General features: G+C 44.9%; 1 protein-coding gene across 1 annotated transcript in view; it reads left to right on the top strand.

Annotated features, from left to right (window-relative positions):
• SPMIP7 (sperm microtubule inner protein 7) overlaps window positions 1–22,880 on the top strand; it is a 136,405-nt gene extending 113,525 nt beyond the window's left edge. Inside the window, exons 8-9 of the mRNA XM_073630618.1 lie at window positions 11,458–11,565; window positions 22,542–22,880. Coding sequence (XP_073486719.1) covers window positions 11,458–11,565; window positions 22,542–22,650 — 217 coding nt within the window. The 3' untranslated portion in view covers window positions 22,651–22,880. The remainder of the gene's footprint in view (window positions 1–11,457; window positions 11,566–22,541) is intronic.
• Window positions 22,881–23,267: the final 387 nt, after the last annotated feature.

Here is a 23,267-nt window from a genome sequence, read left to right as displayed (position 1 = left end):
TACATAGTTAGGTTGAAAAAAGACACAAGTCCATCTAGTTAAACATAATAATAAAAAAAAAAAATCATCTAAATCTTTCTGTGGCTGGTTTGGAGTAACACTCTTGGTGGTCCCCTACATAAGCATAAATTCATCCATAGGCTACTTTATTAGGTACACCTGTTCCATTGCTTGGTAACACAAATTGCTAATTAGCCAAGCACATGGCAGCAACTCAGTGCATTTAGGTATCTAGATGTGGTGAAGACGACTTGCTAAAGTCTAAACCGAGCGTCAGAATGGGGAAGAAAGGGGATTTAAGTGACTTTGAACGTGGAATGGTTGTTGGTGCCAGAGGGGCTGGTCTGAGTATTTCAAGAAACTGCTGATCTACTGGGATTTTCTTGTACAAAGAGTTTTATTGAAGATATATATCAACAGAGTAGTACAGTGATGGATACATTTAGAGTTAACAGGTATAAAACTGCCGGTATCCGGCAAGTAGAACTGACATTCAAGGCTTAAAGCCTGGTCTCAGGCAGCTCAAGGCCGAGGCCTGGCGACATACTAAGGAGAGTCTTCATCTCGTGTTTACTAGCCTAGCGGTAAACTGCAAACACAGAATTTTATGTTTGCAAACACTCTTGAACATTTAAAGTATGTCTAGCGAGATGTTATGGTAATACGCAACATTGCATTAATAATGAAAAAAGAAAAAAAACTTTTTTCTTTCTTTTCATTACCGTAAATATCCATTCTCTGTAGACTTAAGCCCAAGGGCCTGAATAAGGGGAAGGAGAGAGGAATTGAGAGTGGGGGTAGAGGGGGGTGAGAAGAAGAGAAAAAAAAAGGGGGGGGGGAGGACCCTGGGGTGGGGGGGACGGAGGCTCATTATAGGGAAAGAAGCGTTAGGTCAAATCTCGAAGGACGATTATGGGTCACCCAGGGTTGCCATATCCTGAGGAATTTATCGTGCGTGTCCAATAATATGGCCGTAAGCTTCTCGTTTACCATGATATCATTCAGACAGTTTTTAACTGCCTCAAAACTGAGGTTCGGGGTTTTCCAGGCCCTTGCTATGGTCAATTTAGTTGCGGTAAAAATATGTGCTGCTAATTGGCGTTCAGGACGAAGAAGTTCTGCAATCGGTTTCCATAAAAGGGCTTCAAAAGGGTTCCGTTTTATAGTGGTGTTAAAAAGATTGCGTAGTAGTGCGTATACCCTGACCCATAATCTGCAAACCCTGGGACAAGTCCACCAGATATGTGCCATTGTGCCCTCCTGTGAGCACCCGCGAAAACAGAGGGGGGAATAAGATGGGATGAAGCTTGCTAATCTAGCCGCGGTATAGTACCATCTATAGAAGACTTTGTAAGCGTTCCCCAAAAAAGAGAACATTCTTAGAGCATTTGGATAGCATAATAGTCATACCTTGCCAATCTTCCGGGTCTAATTGTTTTCCAAGTTCGGCCACCCATTGAAGATAATAGGATCTCAATGGTGGTGTCATGGAATTAATTATAGCACTATATATGAGGGAAATCAGACCCGAGGATTAGGGGCGAGATCTACAAAGGCTTTCAAATGGGGTCATAGTAAAGGGGGCCGAATGGGATTTTGTAAGCTGGAGAAAATGCCTAATTTGCAGGTAACTGTAATGTTCCTTAAGGGGGATATCGTGTGAGGAACGTAAAGCCGCGAAAGGGATGATCTTGGTTGGGGTGAATAGCGAATGGACATCTGTGAAGCCGTTATCAGACCACCATTTAAACTGCAATAGATTATCACAACCTGGTTGAAATAAAGGGCAATGGAGGAGACGAAGTAATGGGAGATGAGGAGAAATTAGGCCCGCTGAGTACTTAACCGCATCCCACAGTTTAAGGGAGTGAGTCAGACAGGGACCTATGGTAGCGGGCGATGTGCTTTAGGAAGCCAAGGAAGAGAAGCTAGAGGTGTTGGTGTGCATTGACTAAATCCATGGTGGCCCACAGTGGCATTTGTTGTTTCTCATGAAGGTGAGATATTGGGGCGATACCCGCAGCCGTATAACAGTGGCGGCCTGTCCATAGGGGGCGCCAGGGCGCCGCCCCCCCCCCCCCCCCCTCCTGTAGTCGGAAAAAAAAAAAAAATTCAAAAAAAAAAAAACATTTTTTTTTAAAACGGCCCCTTTAAGAACAAAAAAAAAAAAAAAAAAAGTCCTTCAACAAAGTGCACTGTGGCGCCGGACGCCAGTGCACTATGGGAAGCGCCACGTCAATGCAATCACGAGATTGCAGACGCGGCGCTTCATTTGCGGGCTTTTAACCCGCCTTGTGGCGCAAACGAAAACGCCGATTAGCTTCCGCTCGTAGAATCAGTGTGATTCTATGGGCGGGAGCATTGCTTTTCAAATCTTGAGGTCACTTCCGGCTTTCGTGAAGAAGACGAGAGCCGGAAGTGATGTCGGCAGCTCCGTTCTTCAGCTGAGCGGAGCTGCAGGAGGAAGGTAAATGAGGGATGTGTTGCTGTCTGGCAAGCAGGGTGAGCTCCAGCACAGCTGCATGTATCTGTCCCTCTCTTCCCCATTCCCCCCCCTCCCTCCTGTCTCACTACACACGGACTGAAGACACCTATACACAGACAGAGGGGGAGGGGGAGGAGAATGGACACATACACAGGACGTTATCAAACAAAGATACAGTGATTTGGGGGGCTGGGAGAGGATGCTTTATGTGCTAGGGGCCACTTTGGGAGCAGAGAGGATTTGTGCTAGAAGGGGGGTTGAATATAAAATTAGACCCCCCCCCAGCACAAATCCTCTCTGATCCCAAAGTGGCCCCTAGCACATAAAGCATCCTCTCCCAGCCCCCCAAATCACTGTCATTATCTTTCTTTGATAACTTGCACCTCTTCCCCCTTGTTCAAAGAGATGCTGGCTGTTATTAAGGAGACAATCGTGGTTTCTGGGATCAGTGGACACAGTGGATGCGTTTTTGATGACACAGTGGCTGCGTTTTTGATGACACAGTGGCTGCATTTTTGATGACACAGTGAATGCGTTTTTGATGACACAGTGGATGCATTTTTTATGACACAGTGGATGCGTTTTTTATGACACAGTGAATGCGTTTTTGATGACACAGTGAATGCGTTTTTGATGACGCAGTGAATGCGTTTTTGATGACACTGTGGATGCGTTTTTGATGACACAGTGGATGCATTTTTTATGACACAGTGGATGCGTTTTTTATGACACAGTGGCTGCGTTTTTGATGACACAGTGGCTGCGTTTTTGATGACACAGTGAATGCGTTTTTGATGACACAGTGGATGCGTTTTTTATGACACAGTGAATGCATTTTTGATGACACAGTGAATGCGTTTTTGATGACACAGTGAATGCGTTTTTGATGACACAGTGGATGCATTTTTTATGACACAGTGGATGCGTTTTTGATGACACAGTAAATGCGTTTTTGATGACACAGTGAATGCGTTTTTGATGACACAGTGGCTGCGTTTTTGATGACACAGTGAATGCATTTTTGATGACACAGTGAATGCATTTTTGATGACACAGTGAATGCGTTTTTGATGACACAGTGGATGCGTTTTTGATGACACAGTGAATGCGTTTTTGATGACACAGTGGATGCGTTTTTGATGACACAGTGGATGCGTTTTTGATGACACAGTGGCTGCGTTTTTGATGACACAGTGGCTGCGTTTTTGATGACACAGTGGCTGTGTTTTTGATGACACAGTGGCTGCGTTTTTGATGACACAGTGGCTGCGTTTTTGATGACACAGTGGCTGCGTTTTTGATGACACAGTGGCTGCATTTTTGATGACACAGGCTGCGATTGATGTTTTTTTTTCAGAATTTTTCAGTTTGTTTGCGCCCCCCCAAAAATTTTGAGCACCAGCCGCCACTGCCGTATAATATGCTTGCAGATTAGGAACTGATAGGCCACCATTGATTCTGCGTGCGTAAAGTACCTGTCTCTTGATCCTGGGTTTCTTGGGGCCCCATATAAACTGCATAATTTTACGTTGATGTATTCGAATGATATGAGGGGGCACATGGACTGGTAGAACTCTAAAATAATAGAGCAGTTTAGGGAGGTACGTCATGCGTACTGTCGCTATTCTGCCGAACCAAGAAATCCGGAGTGTGGACCAAGAGGCAAGCATAGCCTCCAGCTTTCGGAACAGCGGAGGAAAATTGGCTTGGTATAATCCCGAGTACCTCGGAGTAAGTTTAATACCCAAATAGGGTAGTGAGGTTAACCACTGGAATGAGAATGCCGATTGTAGGGATTCTAGTTCCAGGGCCCGGAGGTTGATAGACATCGCTTTAGATTTTGCTGGGTTAACTGAAAGGCCTGAGAATGAGGCGAAGGAGTCTAAGAGAGAGAATAAATTGGGGAGGGAGATTCTAGGTTTAGTAATGGTTAATAAAATGTCATCCACAAACAGTGACAATTTGTGCGCAGTGCCTGCTACTTCTACTCCTGATATATCTGGGTGAGAGCGTATGGCCTCTGCCAGGGGTTCAAGAGCTAGTATAAATAAAAGTGGGGAGAGTGGGCATCCCTGACGTGTTCCCCTCTTAATAGGGAAAGTGGGAGATTCATATCCATAGTAACGCACTTTAGCCTGCGGGGAGTGATATATGGCTGAGACCCAACTCAAAAAGGAGGTGCCGAAACCGTAGTGAGTGAGAACCTGTGTCAAATAGGGCTAGGATAAGGTATCAAAGGCCTTATTGACATCTAAAGAAAGAAACATTGTCTCCAGGGACCTTTCATGAGCTATATGTTGAATTTGGAGGAGTCGTCTAATAGCATCTCCTGCCTGCCTACGGGGGACGAATCCCACCTGGTCCTTTTTTATCAGGAAGGAATTCAGGCGGTTGGCCAGAATTTTCGTCAATATCTTCATGTCAATATTAATTAAAGAGATTGGCCGAAAATTTGCCCAGGAGGAATGGTCCTTATCTGGCTTAGGGATCATCACTATATTGGCTGTCAGCAAATCTGGTGTAAATGTGTGACCTCCTTTGACCGAGTTATACATAGCCGCTAGGTGTGGGACCAGAACCTCTGCAAATTTTCGGTAATACAGAGCGGTGAAACCGTCTGGGCCTGGTCTTTTGCCCACTTTCAGTTCCTTAATGCATTGGAGAACCTCAGAGACCTGTATATCCCGGTCCATTAGGGAGATATGGGATTCGGATAGGGAAGGTAAAGATAACTCTTTTAAGAAAGCATTCAGGCCCTGCATTGAAGAGTGATTTGGGGGGAGTAAAGTTTGGTAAGGCGATGGCAGAATTCTTCCAAGACCTTCTGGGGGTTTCCCATGAGGATATTATGGCGGGTGCGCAAGGTTATAGGGGTAAATTTCGGGGTAAAAGTGCGTAGCCTATTGGCCAAATTGGTTTTGTTTGCCTTATCATACCATTTCTGGCGGGCCCAACGTAAGGATCGGTCCGCTTCGTCTGTTAGACATAGATCCAAGTCTGTACAGGCTTTGTCTAAAGATCTGCGATTAGCAGGGGTGGGGGTTAACTTAAAGGCCGCCGATCGGTCCTCCAAGTTCTGCTCTAACTTGCGTCGGGCCTGAATCCTTTCTCTTTTGCGTTGAGGCGCTATTCTAATAACGCGACCCCGGAGGACAGCTTTATAAGCCTCCCATAGTGTTATTGGGGACGAGACAGAACCTGCATTGAGTCTAAAGTATTCCGCAGAAGCTTCTTGGATTTCACTGAGGATTGGTTTGAAGGATAAAAGAGAATCATTCATCACCCATGGAGCATGTTGTGGTTTGCTAAGTAGGGAGCGACAAACGGTTAGAACAGGGTCGTGATCCGACCAAGGAACTGCTAAAATCGAGACCGATTCTATTAAAGGGAGATGTTTCCGTAACACAAACGAGTGGTCGTAGTCCCTACCCATGGGATGAAACTCACGCCATATGTCCACTAAATCAAGATTTTGTAGGGCTAGCAAAACTTTTTTTGAAGCAAGAGAGGGAGCTTTATGATCTGCCGGGTACTTATCAAGGGCAAGATTGAGTGTCACATTAGAATCGCCCGCCAACAGGAGGGTGCCTTTCTGGTGGACCTGCAACAAGGAGCAGACATGAGACAGAAATGGGCCCGGATTGTCATTTGGGGCGTAATAAGTCATGATAGTTACTTCATTGTCCTGAACAGAACCCTGCAGGAGAAGGTATCTACCATTAGGGTCAGCTATATGTTTGTTACAGATAAAGGGAATCGATTTACGTATAGCTATAAGGACCCCTCTCTGTTTAGTAGGACCATTAGCCAAATAGACTTGGGGATAGTTTGCCGCAAAATATTTGGGGCAGGAAGAGGAAGAAAAGTGTGTTTCCTGCAAACAGGCAATGTCTATTTTTTGTTGCTTAAGGTAGTTAAAAACCTTGACTCTTTTTGGGGGGAATTCATGCCTTGAACGTTCAGGGACAACCAATGAAGGGTCATTGGGTCTGAGATGTAACGTTATGGATTACTCCATCCGCATACCCCAGGGTCCGAGGGAATGGGGAAAGGGGGAGGGAGAGAAAGGGGGGAGAAGGATAGTAAAAATAGGAAAGAACATAAGATATAGAAGTACCGAGTATAACTCGGATTATAGTGTGTAGCGAGTACATTGATGTATCACGACGTGGGCAACAAGGCCCACAATGGGATGGGACCAAAGCCAAGACACGTATCTTATCCAGGTGCCATCTCTTGAGGGGAGCAGTGGTCCGTCGGAACCACCGGCCTATAATAAAGATAATGCAATCAAGTTAAACAAAATGAACATAGAATTTAAACAATACTTAGAAAAGGCATCAATACAAGTAGCTTAAAATGAATAACGGTGTGAGATCCTCAATGTGTTATCGACATTTAAAGGTGTAGATGCGGGATTCCCCCCCCCGCCCCCAGGGGCGACAGCCACAAGACCGCCCACCCCCGACGGCGGGGCGGGACCCCACATCAAAATCAAAGCGCCAGCTCTATCACTCCACTGAACAGGAGTGAAGGGCCTCGGTGTGTAAACAAAAACAACCAACCTACATAACTGTCAGTGGAGGCGTGTCCCCGGCCTAAAACCATTTACCCTTCTCCCCCCACCCCAACAGGTCTTGAAAGTGATGTCTTAAGCCTGATGAACCCTCTACTCCACGAGAGCCATCAGGACGGTAGAGGTGGTTTAGGGGGCAGACCAGTGCCGGAGATCCAACAGGGAACCCCATATGGGGTGGTCCATGCCCGCGCCCGGGACCGCCATCTCACAAACGGGGCAGTCTACAGTCGGGCAACGCCCACCCCAGCCAAGCAGTAGTCAACTCAATAGGGCAAAGGTATGGCAGGGGGACGTCCTCCAAAACAAGCTGTTGGGCTCCTCACGTTAGGTTGGAATTTAGAACAAGAACATTCAGTGACACACCGGGTAAGCGACCAAGTAAAGTAAAATGCACATCAAGGGAGGATGGGGGCTTTCATCCGTTATTGGCTTGTTGGAATCGTTGGGCCTGCAAGTCCCGCAGTGCCTGGGATCCAGATTGTGATTTTTGTGATGCTTGAGAGGATTAATGAGGAGGTCTAGCGGGGCCTGGTCGGGAACGTGAATCCTGGGCATCAGGTTGGGACGGAGGGATGTCCAATTGCAGATCCTGGAGATGTTGTTTTAGGCCTGATGGGGAGGTGGCATGGAACTGGCGACCCCGATGGGAGAAGGAAAGTTTAAAGGGGAACCCCCATCTGTATTTGATTTGATGGGATTGTAGAACTTGGAGATAAGGCTTGAGACCTTGGCGTCTGGCAATGGTGACCGGTGAGAGGTCCGCGAATATTTGGAGGGGGTTGCCTTGGAAAGAGATATCTCATTGTTCTCGGGCAGACTGTAAGAGTTTCTCCTTGGTCCTATAATAATGGAACTTGATGATAACATCCCTTGGGGGACCTTCGGAGGGTTTAGGGGCCAGTGACCGATGAATGCGGTCAAACTTCAGCCTGTCCAGCGGAATCTCAGGAGTCAGTTCCTGGAAGAAAGCTGTGGCTGTTCCTTGCAGGTCAGTGACCGTTTCAGGGATGCCGCGGATACGAAGGTTATCCCTGCGGGCCCTGTTTTCCGTGTCCTCTAATTTATCTCTGAGAGCGTCTATTTCTGTGGACATTCTGTCTACTTCCTCCTCATGGCAATTGATTGGTGCGGTGGCCAATCTCCTTAAGGCCGCGGACCAAATCTGAGGAAAGCTTTCGGGAGGCAGCCGTTATCCCATCTCTAACAATGCTGCGGAACTTGGCTAGCATGGCATCAGAGTCAGCAGGGTGGGGACTTACGTGGTCCGTGGGAAAGAGATGGAGGCTGACGGCAGGAGAACCCTGACCCAGTTCAGAGAGCTGTGTGTCCTCATCAGGCTCAGGAGGATTGGGCGCCATCTTGGATCTGCCTTTGGCTGGGGCTGGGGATTAGCTGCTGCTCTGCCGGTTTTTTAGTTTGTTTTTTGTGGAGCGGTACATCACCGCTTGCGGCTCCAGGTGTTCCTCAATCCTGTGAGGTGTAGTGGTCCCCTCCTCGTATCGTCTATGTTGTATTAGGCCGGGTAACGGTTTCCGACAGAGCGGAGCGGAGGGATCAGACTTCCATTATCCCCGCTCGCGCGTATGCGCCCCTCATAGACAGTGAATTACATAGCAAGGGAAAGGACTATGTTAGACATGATGGGGCCGTTAGTCAGTAGCCCTGTGGATTTGTATCGTATTTGTATTTGTGGGGGGGTGATTGTTAGGAGAAGTGGTCCCTAATGTTCCGTCACAATCACTTGTATGATGGATGATATATCAGGGGTGAAATTCTTAGCCTAGGCAGGCAGGCAGTCTCTGGCAATATCCCAGGCCCTGGGAGGGACTAGGGGGTTTGGCAGAACAGATGAGGGAAGGAGGCCTGCACTTAGGTGTGGGCCGGGCCGCTCGTGACGTCCCTCGGCTTCAGGAAAGAGTGGGGATCCACAGGCCTCACTAGGCCGCACTAGGCCGGACCAGGCCGCGGCCGCTACGGGCGTCCCCGGAGCTCGGCGGAGCCTCCGGACCGTGCTAAAAGTGTAGGGGGACAATTTATGGGTAAGGATGGGGGTCCCCTTACCTCCGGATCTGCCCGGATTGAGATTCCCCCGGGAGGCCTCGGACCGGCAAGATGGCGGCGGCCGCAAGAGTCTGGAGGCTATAGGCCTCTGTCCCTTACAAGCCGGATTCCCCAAAAATAGTCTGAGGTGTTGCTGCAGGGGGACCCGGTGGTTAGCCTGGCAGGTTTTTGTGTGGGTTTTAGGGTCACAGGTGCCGGGATGCAGGCGGATTAAGAAGCAGGGCTCTGGAGCTCTTCAGCAAGACGCCCGCCGCCGCTCACGTCCAGACACGCCCCCCTCGATCTACTGGGATTTTCATGCACAACTTTCTCTAGGATTTACAGAGAATGGTCTAAAAAAGTGAAAATATCTAGTGAGTGGAAGTCGTGTGGACGAAAATGCCTCATTGATGTCAGAGGTCAGAGGAGAATGGCCAGACTGGTTCGAGATGATTTGCATCATGGATGTGCAGCCGATAAATCGGCAGCAACTGTGTGATGCTATCATGTGAATATGGACCAAAATCTCTGAGGAATGTTTCTAACACCTTGTTGAATCTATGCCACAAAGAATTAAGGCAGTTCTGAAGGCAAAAGGGGGTCCAACCCGGTACTAGCAAGGTGTACCTAATAAAGTGACCCGTGAGTGTATGTGTACAGTTTTTTGAGGACTAATGTCCTGCTTTTCCTGTCTATTACCTTTAATGCCTGTTGTGGCCCCAGGGGGATTATAAAGACCATCTTTAGCATGCTTTACACCTGGGATGAAGGTGATTCATTATGAGGGGGTTGATTGCTGTTACAGTGATTATCACTGTAACAGCAATGTTTTTAACTGTCATGAATGGGTTTCATTCATAAGAGCTGTGATTACTAGTGATCTGTGATTGGCTGTCGCTAATCACATGGAACAGGGTGCTCTGATAGGCCCAGGTACCATGTGATAGCTGTGGGCAAATCACAGCATCACAATACTAAGCACACAACTGATGTGAATGAAACCCACTCAAACCGCAATCCGCTGTGTCCACCCCAAAAGTGACACGCTGTGCACCCCAGGGGATGCCCCAGTGTACATATGCCAGGCGACATACAGGTACATCGCCTGACTTGCAGCTGCCGCACGCCTGCAGTAAAATTACTGCGGGCGGGCAAAGAGTGGTTAAGGGACACAGGTTCCACTTCTCTGTGTTTGTGATCTACTCCTAAATACTGATCTTCTGCAAAACTGAAGCATGCCGGAAGTAGGAGGGTTTATACCAAGCTGGCCAATTACTTTTTTGTTTGTAAGTATACAAGCACCCTGTTGGAGGTAGTATTATCCAATTGTATCATTAATTTTTTTATCTCTTAACTCCAAGAACTGACTTTACAGTTAGTACAAAAATGCTGTTTTACTGTAAATAAAAAATTAGCATTGTATCTATAATTTGTCCCATTTAAAATAACACTGGTTGAAAGCCTGGGAAAGTTATTTGCAAATGAAAAGGGTGGGTTTTTTTCAGCATTTTTATACAACACTGAAATAAATAACAAACAAAACAAATGATATTGAAAAACAAATGTAACTATTAATGGTAAAATATAATTGAAATGAAAAAAATCAACACAAAAATAAAGGAAGAATGGGAGGTAATTGGGACTGATTAGGGTTAGCTGAGGGTTTATTAGTAGTTAGATAAGAAAACATCTATATAAAGTATAAGGTTTTCTTTAACTGATGTCAAATGCAGTTCAAAGGTCCCATCTTTGATCTTCAAATGAATGAAATGGTAAATGCAGTTGTTACACAGTATTACCCAATGTCACGTTCAAATTATCAACAAGTGTCATTTTACACAGGAGTGGCTGCACTTTGGCAGCTACTCCTGCTGTGTAATACATAGCAATTTAAGGCTGTCATTTTGACAGCTGATTGTTGTTAATAATGACAGTGTGAGCAGTGGCAAAGGAGCTGAACCTCTAGATCTAACAAAGAGCTGATATTTATCATGAAAAAGGTGTGTGATAGTAACATACTATATAGAAACGTAGCTTACTATATAGCTTTAGCCTTATTATTGTAGCAGTTATGGTGATTTCTTGTTCTTTATTAAAAAAAAAATGTTTTTTTTTTTCTTACCTTATGCCAGGATAACCAGACATACAGTAAATAAAATTCTTAGCCTTGGAGTTTTTAACTTTTCTATTATTTAAGACATTTAGTATCCCTGGGTCACTATTGTTTGTTCAAAATTATGAGTGAAACACGATTAATCAGAGTGTTTGTTTACTTCTTTGTTGTATAACCTTGACAATGATGGCATCTCATTGTCTTTGGCATTACTAATGCTATTTACTTTTTCCTTTTTAGCACTCCAAACATTCCTGGATACACTGGCAGGGTTCATTGGATAGCTATCCACCCAGCAAATTCTAATCTTCCATCTCCCCCTTCATATGCAGACAAAAAAATGAATGGGTATGTGTGAGTTGAATTTCTGAAAGAGTTTTCATATGCTACAGTGTTAACCCTCTAGAGTGCTGCTTCCATTTGTGCATTTAATATCTATTAAGCTGTCTCTGCCTTCATAGAAATCTTGTCTGTGAAGAACAACCACGGGATCTAAAATAACAGTCAGTTTTTAACCATAATCTATATATTATATAGTGCAAAGAGAGCACACAGAGGTGAATCACACTTGATCCAACATGCAGGGTGTTTATTAGGGGTTTTAGTACATAGAGATAATATGTTATCTGGTACTGAAGGTCATTTTTTTCTAAAATAAAAAAGAATTTGTACTTACCTGATCTGTGCAATGGTACTGCATAGAGTGGGATTGGGGGAGAATTTGAGAGGACTGAGTCCATAGGTTGGACCTGATGGACTTGTGTCTTTTTTCAACCTCACCTACTATGTAACTATGTAAGTGTTTTGGGCGGGGGGGGGGCAAGTAGTAGAGCATCTCTTACCTTAATGCAGGGAATGCATTAACCCCCCTGGTGGTATGATTATTTCAGATTTTAGGTGCTGAAAGCGGTACCATTATTTTGCACAGAAATTTGGCGTTTTATATTGTAGGCCTGTAATTCTTAGGAATAACTCACTTAAATCTGTCCAAACAAGAGTCTAGTAGACATCCCAGGTATGATAAAGTTTGAAAAACTAAATAAAAAATTATAATATAATAAATAACTATAAATAATTATAACAAATAATAATATAATAATAATAAAAAATATTCAATAATGTAATCAAATCAAAAACACTGAAATTTGCTCAGTTGCAGAATTGTCACTTTCGTTACTTTTAGTGTTTGGTGACAGATTTCCTCACAAATGACTATCACTCAATTCTGCGAGTGATTCTAATTTATTATTGCTGTTTTCTAGCTGGTCTAAAGCCACTTTTGATGTAAAGGGACAGTTTTGGTTGCTATGGACAATCTCCAGTTTCCTGGCAGAAAGAACAGTATTTACAATATAAAACTGCATGCAGGACACTGGGCAGACCACTAGGGACAAAAGGGATGTGAAATTATTTGTTACAGTACTGTAATCTGTAAGATTACAGTATACTGTATCTATACTGTGTGTTTTACTGTTTGAATTTGCCGCCGAACTCCGCCCCCGTGCGTCGCAACGATCGCAGGGAACAAAGCTCGGCAGTGTGAATTGAGCGAGACACGGCGGCTCGCCGATCACAGCGGGGAGATATCGCAGGAACCAGGGGACAAGGTAAGTGAATTCTTCCTGGATCCTGCGATGCAATCCTGAGTCTGGCTCGGGGATACCGCTTTTGGTATTGAAAATCCACCCCGAGCCAGACTTGTGAATACCGCCAGGGGGGTTAAGGTAAAAAATGTCTTTACTTTAGAACCTCTTTAGGGCTAGGGTTACGTCAAGAGGGGGTGTAGGTTAACAGTATGATGCTGACTTTGAGAATCAGCATGATTGCAGGATGGAAATAGGATGCAGCAAAAGAGGTAAGTTCAGTGGTAACAATCCAGGGCACAGAAAGGGTCAAGTAGTAGGATCACAGGTCAGCAATATGGCTCAAAAAAGGATAAATCCAGAGTCACAGGGCAGTACTTCAGGCACCTCAAGGGACAAATAGCAGTATCACAAGGCAGCAATATGGCAGAGCACAAGATAAGTCCAGATTCACAAGGTAGCAATGTTATACATCATAAGAGTTAAAAGACTCATACTGTAGGTGTGCAATTGTAGTGGCAAGCTGGCTGCTGTGGCTCACTGGGTCCTGGGAGTTGTAAAGGCCTCGATCACAACTTCAGGTCCACCAGGCAGCGAGAAGACATAGGATGAAGAGAGCAGAGTGTCACAGGGAGAGACTCCTGAGCTCAGGATTAGGGATGAGCCGAACACCCCCCTGTTCGGTTCGCACCAGAACATGCGAACAGGAAAAAAGTTTGTTCGAACACGCGAACACCGTTAAAGTCTATGGGACACGAACATGAATAATCAAAAGTGCTAATTTTAAAGGCTAATATGCAAGTTATTGTCATAAAAAGTGTTTGGGGACCTGGGTCCTGCCCCAGGAGACATGGATCAATGCAAAAAAAAGTTTTAAAAAAGGCCGTTTTTTCAGGAGCAGTGATTTTAATAATGCTTAAAGTCAAACAATAAAAGTGTAATATCCCTTTAAATTTCGTACCTGGGGGGTGTCTATAGTATGCCTGTAAAGGGGCGCATGTTTCCTGTGTTTAGAACAGTCTGACAGCAAAATGACATTTTGAAGGAAAAAACTCATTTAAAACTATCGGCGGCTATTGCATTGCCGACAATACACATAGAAGTTCATTGATAAAAACGGCATGGGAATTCCCCAAAGGGGAACCCCAAACCAAAATTAAAAAAAAAAAAATGACGTGGGAGTCCCCCTAAATTCCATACCAGGCCCTTCAGGTCTGGTATGGATATTAAGGGGAACCCCGGCCAAAATTTTAAAAAAAAAATGACGTGGGATTCCCCCTAAATTCCATACCAGACCCTTCAGGTCTGGTATGGATTTTAAGGGGAACCCCGCGCCAAAAAAAAAAAAAAAAAAACGGCGTGGGGTCCCCCCAAAAATCCATACCAGACCCTTATCCGAGCACGCAACCTGGCAGGCCGCAGGAAAAGAGGGGGGGACGAGAGTGCGCCCCCCCCCCTCCTGAACCGTACCAGGCCACATACCCTCAACATTGGGAGGGTGCTTTGGGGTAGCCCCCCAAAACACCTTGTCCCCATGTTGATGAGGACAAGGGCCTCATCCCCACAACCCTGGCCGGTGGTTGTGGGGGTCTGCGGGCGGGGGGCTTATCGGAATCTGGAAGCCCCCTTTAACAAGGGGACCCCCAGATCCCGGCCCCCCCCCTGTGTGAAATGGTAAGGGGGTACAAACGTACCCCTACCATTTCACTAAAAAACTGTCAAAAATGTTAAAAATGACAAGAGACAGTTTTTGACAATTCCTTTATTTAAATACTTCTTCTTTCTTCTATCTTCCTTCATCTTCTGGTTCTTCTGGTTCTTCTGGCTCTTCTGGTTCTTCCTCCGGCGTTCTCGTCCAGCATCTCCTCCGCGGCGTCTTCTATCTTCTTCTCCTCGGGCCGCTCCGCACCCATGGCATGGGGGGAGGCTCCCGCTCTTCTCTTCATCTTCTTCTCTTCTTCTCTTCTTCTCTTCTTCATTTTCTTCTCCGGGCCGCTCCGCACCCATGCTGGCATGGAGGGAGGCTCCCGCTGTGTGACGGCGCTCCTCGTCTGACAGTTCTTAAATAACGGTGGCGGGGCCACCCGGTGACCCCGCCCCCCTCTGACGCACGGGACATGACGGGACTTCCCTGTGGCATTCCCCGTGACGTCACAGGGAAGTCCCGTCAAGTCCACCGTGCGTCAGAGGGGGGCGGGGTCACCGGGTGGCCCCGCCCCCCGTTATTTAAGAACGGTCAGACGAGGAGCGCCGTCACACAGCGGGAGCCTCCCTCCATGCCAGCATGGGTGCGGAGCGGCCCGGAGAAGAAAATGAAGAAGAGAAGAAGATGAAGAAGAAGAGAAGAGCGGGAGCCTCCCCCCATGCCATGGATGCGGAGCGGCCCCCGAGGAGAAGAAGATAGAAGACGCCGCGGAGGAGATGCTGGACGAGAACGCCGGAGGAAGAAACCAGAAGAGCCAGAAGAACCAGAAGAACCAGAAGATGAAGGAAGATAGAAGAAAGAAGAAGTATTTAAATAAAGGAATTGTCAAAAACTGTCTCTTGTCATTTTTAACCATTTTTGACAGTTTTTTTAGTGAAATGGTAGGGGGTACTTTTGTACCCCCTTACCATTTCACACAGGGGGGGGGGCCGGGATCTGGGGGTCCCCTTGTTAAAGGGGGCTTCCACATTCCGATAAGCCCCCCGCCCGAAGACCCCCACAACCACCGGCCAGGGTTGTGGGGATGAGGCCCTTGTCCTCATCAACATGGGGACAAGGTGTTTTGGGGGGCTACCCCAAAGCACCCTCCCAATGTTGAGGGCATGTGGCCTGGTACGTTCAGGAGGGGGGGGCCGCACTCTCGTCCCCCCCTCTTTTCCTGCGGCCTGCCAGGTTGCGTGCTCGGATAAGGGTCTGGTATGGCTTTTTGGGGGGACCCCACGCCGTTTTTTTTTTTTTTTTTTTTGGCGCAGGGTTCCCCTTAAAATCCATACCAGACCTGAAGGGTCTGGTATGGAATTTAGGGGGAACCCCACGTCATTTTTTTTTTTTTAATTTTGGCCGGGGTTCCCCTTAATATCCATATCAGACCTGAAGGGCCTGGTATGGAATTTAGGGGGACTCCCAGGTCATTTTTTTTTTTTAATTTTGGTTCGGGGTTCCCCTTTGGGGAATTCCCATGCCGGTTTTTATCAATGAACTTCTATGTGTATTGTCGGCAATGCAATAGCCGCGGGTAGTTTTAAATGAGTTTTATCCTTCAAAATGTCATTTTGCTGTCAGACTGTTCTAAACACAGGAAACATGCGCCCCTTTACAGGCATACTATAGACACCCCCCAGGTACGAAATTTAAAGGGCTATTACACTTTTATTGTTTGACTTTAAGCATTATTAAAATCACTGCTCCTGAAAAAACGGCCGTTTTTAAACTTTTTTTTGCATTGATCCATGTCCCCTGGGGCAGGACCCAGGTCCCCAAACACTTTTTATGACAATAACTTGCATATTAGCCTTTAAAATTAGCACTTTTGATTTCTCCCATAGACTTTTAAAGGGTGTTCTGCGGCATTCGAATTTGCCGCGAACACCCCAAATTGTTCGCTGTTCGGCGAACTTGCGAACAGCCAATGTTCGAGTCGAACATGAGTTCGACTCGAACTCGAAGCTCATCCCTACTCAGGATGTCTAAGCTTCAGGTCCCCATAGACACAGAGGGCCCACACAACCAGAAGTCAGATTGCTACTGGCCCCTTTATTTCAACACATGCCAGGGTCAGATGCCGCAGCCAGGCTACCCGATGCTTAGCATCAGCTGCCATAGTCACAGGCTCCACCTGGTTCTGCCCCCATCACATCACTGTCACAGTGTTGGAAGAGGAGCATACTGTGCCCACAGGAGACTCTGTGGTGCCAGGTGAGATGAAATCTGCATCCTGCATGTGGTGAATCCTTATACAGAAAGCAGCAAAGGGTTGAACTGCCCCAGCAGCTCACACACAGATGCTGTGAGTACCTGAAACTATGTCAGGTGCTGGAGAAGAAATGGTGCCTCTGGCTGGTGTGTCGTCCCCCACGTAAATGGTGTGGAGGGATGGGGATACATGTGGGGAGCAGGAGAGAGGGTGCCTGTTGACAGATTTTACAAGGAAAAGAGAGTGGGACATAGGGGACAGTGGCTGATGTTGGCCCCATAATCTAAAATGGCTGGACTATACCGGTACAGGTAAACGATGATAAACAAAATATATAAAAGAAGTTTATTACAAAAAGGAAATACATGGTATACAAATTAAAATGCAAAAACAGAAATTCAAAGATCACCAAAGAATATCTGAAAATTACAAAGTATTGACTGGTCTGGTTCTCGACTAGTTTCGCGATATTATCGCTTCCTCAGGAGGACCAATCTATAAGACAAATAATATAATGCAATACAAGCAAAAACATTATACAGTACACTACAAGTAGTGATCGTAAAAACAGCATGTAGAAAGGGGAAAAAATAAAACATAATTACTAGTTCGGCTTACCCTACAACTCTCCCCCGCGGCGGACAAGGGGGATAGTTTAGAGCCCTCTAAAAAAAGCATAGCATAAGTGGGGGGCCACAAAAATAGCTGATGAAAGGATATAATGGATTTAGCCAAACACATGTTGAGGGGGCGGAAGGGGAAGGGAAGGGAGGGAAAAGGGGGAAGGAAACTGGGGGGAAGGGGAAGGGGGAGGGGGGGGGAAAAGGGGGGGGGGGAAGGAGGGAGGGAAAAGGGGGAGGAAAGGGGGGGGGCGGGGAGGGAGGAGGGAAGGAGGGTAAGGGTAATGGAACATGGAAGGGGAAAGGGGGGGAGGGGAAAACTGGGAGGGACACCGGGGGGGAGGGGGTAGTGGAGGGAAGGGAAGAAGGGGGTGGGGGACAGGGTGAGGAAGAACAGACAAAACACAGGGACAGGGAAGATAGAGGGAGGGGGGTCAAAGGGAGCGAACAAGAGGGATTACACTAGGCTTTCCCTTCCCTCCACTACCCCCTCCCCCGGTGTCCCTCCCAGTTTTCCCCTCCCCCCCCCTTTCCCCTTCCCATGTTCCATTACCCTTACCCTCCTTCCCTCCTCCCTCCCCGCCCCCCCCCCCTTTCCTCCCCCTTTTCCCTCCCTCCTTTCCCCCCCCTTTCCCCCCCCCTCCCCCTTCCCCTTCCCCCCCAGTTTCCTTCCCCCTTTTCCCCTTGGCCCTCCCTTCCCTTCCCCTTCCGCCCCCTCAACATGTGTTTGGCTAAATCCATTATATCCTTTCATCAGCTATTTTTGTGGCCCCCCACTTATGCTATGCTTTTTTTAGAGGGCTCTAAACTATCCCCCTTGTCCGCCGCGGGGGAGAGTTGTTTGGGCGCCCCGGTGCCGCACACGATCACCCAATTATAGGGTAAGCCGAACTAGTAATTATGTTTTATTTTTTCCCCTTTCTACATGCTGTTTTTACGATCACTACTTGTAGTGTACTGTAAATGTTTTTGCTTGTATTGCATTATATTATTTGTCTTATAGATTGGTCCTCCTGAGGAAGCGATAATATCGCGAAACTAGTCGAGAACCAGACCAGTCAATACTTTGTAATTTTCAGATATTCTTTGGTGATCTTTGAATTTCTGTTTTTGCATTTTAATTTGTATACCATGTATTTCCTTTTTGTAATAAACTTCTTTTATATATTTTGTTTATCATCGTTTACCTGTACCGGTATAGTCCAGCCATTTTAGAGTGTGAACATTATGGGGCCAACATCAGCCACTGTCCCCTATGTCCCACTCTCTTTTCCTTGTACATATTAATTTGGATGATGGTACGGTTTAAATTTTATTACCCTTATTATTTGAGGCTATACTCACAATTTGTTGACAGATTTTATAATAAAAGGGATTATCCTAAACCAGTGGTAGAGAGACTTGAAGAAATGTACCTCTCTGATGCATAAAATGAAATGTGGACATAGATAAACTGAAAAGTATAAACTTAAAATATTTAGACACGTATTTGGCCTAAAATTGTTGAGCACTTTTTGGAAATACTAGAGCCCTAGATGCATCTAGCATCAATATGTTGATGCCAGAAGCATCCGGGGTGCGTCTGGCATCAGAGTATTGATACCATATGTATCCTAGCAAAACACATAGCACATTCACTGTTTACTCCAGATTTCTAATATAAGTACCCCCAGCAAACATGACTGCTTTCGATCTCTAACTTTCGTACTTATAGAAACACTGGGCTCCATTCACAGAACCAGATCGCATGCGGTATTTAGGTGTATTATTCAGTATTGATAAAAGTCAATTCACAAAATTTTTTTTTTAAATGTATGCAGTAAATAAGTAGTGACCCTGGCATGCGATTTTTAAGAAACCGGCACCCGCCAGCATTCTTAACAACCAGTAAATAAGCTGTTAAGCAGCGGGAGGCCTCAGGTCCTTAAAAACCGATGAGTCATCAGCTGTCAGCTGATTGCCTCCTGGCATTTGAATGTAAAAAAAAATGCTAACAATAAAAATTAAGAAAAAAAAAAACAGCGTTGCCCCCCCCCCCTCAATCCATACTATGCTCTTCCGGTCTGGTAGGGATTTTGAGGGGAACCCCCACTTCAATTTATTTTTTAAATGGCTTATCCGAGGATGCAGCTTGGCAGGTCAGGAAAGGAAGGGGACGGCGAGCACCCTCCCCTCCCCCCCTCCTCCCGTTCTGAACCATACCAGGCAATAAGGCCCTGAAGATGGGGGCGTTCTTTGAGGCGGGGGGGGGCTATGCCCTCCCCAACACACCTTCTCCCCATGTTAATAGGGACAAGTGCCTCTTCACCACAACCCTGGACAGTACCTCCATGCATAGAATACAATAAAATAAGAAACCTTCAGCCTTTACAACCACTTTAAGAAATTTATGAAATGTCAGCTGGTTGTTAAGTAGCCGGCACCTGCCGTGGGTCCTTCACCTCCCTGGCGGTTTTCCTGAGTGTGGCTCAGGGTTAAATTTCAGCACCATTAGCGGTAACCCTGAGCCACACTCAGGATTGCATTGCAGGATCCTGGTGCAGTGTACTTACCTTGTCCCCAGGATCCTGCGATGTCCCCCCGCTGTGTCCGGGGGCTCTGTCCTCCGCCCGATGCCTCTCTGTGCCGGGCTCCGTTCCCTTCAAGCGTTGGGGCGCACGGGGGTGGAGCCCGGCGGAAAATTCAAACAAGTGAAAAATCATAACACATACAGTACACTGTAATCTTACAGATTACATTACTGTATGAAATTATTTCACAACCCTTTTGTCCCTAGTGCTTTGTCCAACGCCCTGCATGCAGTTTTATATTTTCCTTGTCAAAAGATTTTTGTTGAGTATATAAAGAAGTAGATAACAAATACATGAGTAAACATATTGTGGTAAAGATAAGATGCTAAAATTATTAGTTAATAATAGATTATTACATAACGTATAAATAGGGGTAATTGGGTATAACCTGGCTAAGGTGTTGAATACCTAAGTAGGAGCTGTTAAAGAGTAAGTCAATTCTTAAATGGTACTTGTGCCCACAACTTAGGCTATGTCAGAACTGTCTGAAGGAGAATACACTCTACTAGGAAAAGAGCTTTAGGATCGGAAAGTGGATAGGGAAGAAGAGAAAGGAGAGGATTAGAACATAGAAAAGAGGGGGTCCACAGGGTTGGATTGAGATCCATCATGAAAGTCTGTGCTTTTTTTATATATCAGCTTAAATCATTGCAACTCAGCTACCATGGTAGTAGAACATTCTCGTCAAAGTTAGATGGTAAATGATGTGTTATCCATGGGTGCCATTGTTTTTCAAATTTGGGAAGCAAAGCGTTGTCAATGGCCACCATTTTGGCATGAATCATGGCGTTAGTAATCCTATTCTTCGTCTCAGCCACTACTAATGTCGGGGACCGCCATGCCTTTGCCAAAGTTTGCTTAGCTACCGTTAGAAGTTGTACAAATAGTTTAAATTGAATCAACGTTAGCGATCCTGGTTTCAGATTAAGTAATGCGGTAGCAGGATCAGGCTGTACTTGCAAACCAAACATCTTGGAGGCCATTTTAAAGATCTCTTTCCAAAAGGTTTGTGCTATTGGGCATGTCCACCAAATGTGTAGTTGTGTGCCTGGCTCTGAGAAACCACGATAACACTGCACGGAACAGGTTGGTACATATTTTGCAACCCTAGCCGGTACAAGATTGCAGTTTTATATTTTATATACTGTTCTTTCTGCCTGGAAACTGGAGATTGTCCATAGCAACTAAAAAGTGTCTCTTTACGTCAAAAGTGGTTTTAGACCAGCTAGAAAACAGCGATAGTAAATTAGAACACTTGCAGAATTGAGCGATAGTGAATTGTGGGGAAATGTATTTTATTATTATTATATTATTATTTTTTTATAAATATTTATATTTATTTATTATATTGTCATTTATGATTTTGTGTTTCAAACTTCATCATGCCCGGGATACCTACTAGACCCGTGTTTGGACAAATTTAAGTGTGTTATTGGTAAGAATTACAGACCTACAATATAAAATGCCAAATTTCTATGCAAAACAATTGTACCGCTTTGAGATGCAAAAATCTGACATAATCATACCGCCAGGGAGGTTAAGTGGAACTTCACTCTCCCAATTAAGATTATTTGTAATCTGCATACTGCTAGAATTAGTAAATAGATGGTCAAGTATATCATATTTACTTGTTTTAAACTTTTTTTTTTGCATTTCTTCAGTTACTTTCTTGTTTCTTGTCTAGGCAAATGATGTTGGACATCCCAGGAGTTTTCAGGAGGGGAGGGGGGGGGATGGGTTTTCTCAGCTAAGCACACTCTCCTGCATGCATGCTTGAGCGAAGGGCAGATGGATTCCAGGAAGTAAATGCTACATTAATCATTTGCCCTTACTCAAGATGGCCACCAACAGAAATGCTAGGAGGTTGTTTTTCAAAGTGATTCTCAACAAAATAAAGCATAGAGACATGGATGGATGGGGAAGTTTGCTTTGAATATTAAAAATTAATTAAATTGTGTTTTTGGTCTGTGGTGCTCAGATGCAGTGAAGATCCGCTTTAACAACCAGCGAATAGCAGGTCGTTAAGGACATCGGCGGGTGCCAACTTCTTAACAACCAGCTACTCATTGATTGTTAAGGACGCCAACGGGTTTCTGCGTTAACATACCAAAGGTTTTCACTACTAAAATACTGCATTACTTCAATACATAGCACATACAATATTTTAGCAGCATTCCTAGTGAATTGCAAAAAACTTTTAAAAAACACTATGAGCGTGTGCAGCTAACTCTACGAGGGCGAACAGGCAGGTAAGTAACTTTAATGCAGAAGAGACAACTCATGTCTCTTCTGCATTAAATTTTCAGCCAGTTCGGCATTTATAATTTTCCACTTTAAAATGGTAAATAACATTTCATGAATTGAGCCCAGTGTCTTTATGAAGTTTCTCCCTCTTTCCCAATCCACTGACATTCATCGCTCTAGAGATCCCCCACAGACAACAATAAAAAAACTTCACAGGGTTTCTAATCCTTTCTAATCCTTTCCTACTCTATCCAAACAAACAAACAAAAAAAATCCTTTTGACTATACAGGACTTTAAGTACTTTAAGATGACAAAAAAAAATCTTAGTTTATATATGTAAATATGTTTACAAACATGACATATTAAAACAGAAATTTGTGATCATATATTTTCATACTTTGTTTCAGATCTCTTATTGGAAGTAGAAGTGGTTCTGCATATAAACACCAGGGGCCTCTTTCCAAAATGATCACTACAGTTTCACCATGCAATCCTTACAATACAGTGGAAAAATAACTGCTCTTTTAAGAAAACAGATCATTTATGTTGGGTAGAAAATGAATTAAAGAAACAAAGAAGTCACAATTGTAGCCATTCAATGCTTAATTGAACAAGCTGAATTTAGAAGCTGATTGGCTACCATGCACAGCTGAACAAGATTCTGAGTGCTCCAGTTTTAGTAAATCTACCCCTAATTAGTGTTTTAATAACACAGCAAATTGTAAAAATAAATGCATCTCAATTTAGCAGCTTTTTGGTAATTATCTTTTTTTTCTTTTAAATCTTTGTTTGAAATGTTACAGCTATAATTTGCATATATTCTACAATCCTATCTTTATTCTAATTTCTTTAAAGCTAGTCTGTAGATAAGAAAAAATAAATACAACAAGATCCTGTAAGAGATTTTATATTTCCCCACCCCAGTACTTATTTGTGGAATCAATGTTCTATTGCAGAGCTGAGCTGTTCATAGAATTTTCACATCCAACGTACTTCCTAGTATGTCAGATACCTGTGCCTCTGCCATACTCTATGGTTCCTCTTGGGCCTTTATGTCACTATTGTGTCTTGTAGTGTGCAGGAGTTAGCAGGAGGAACCACAGGTCATGGCAGGGTATGCAGTACTAATAACC

Source organism: Aquarana catesbeiana, linkage group LG05 (genome assembly GCF_042186555.1).
Source record: "Aquarana catesbeiana isolate 2022-GZ linkage group LG05, ASM4218655v1, whole genome shotgun sequence".
NCBI classification, from domain to species: domain Eukaryota; kingdom Metazoa; phylum Chordata; class Amphibia; order Anura; family Ranidae; genus Aquarana; species Aquarana catesbeiana.
Note: the sequence above shows the minus strand (reverse complement) of the source record. Positions and strands in the feature narration are given on the sequence as shown.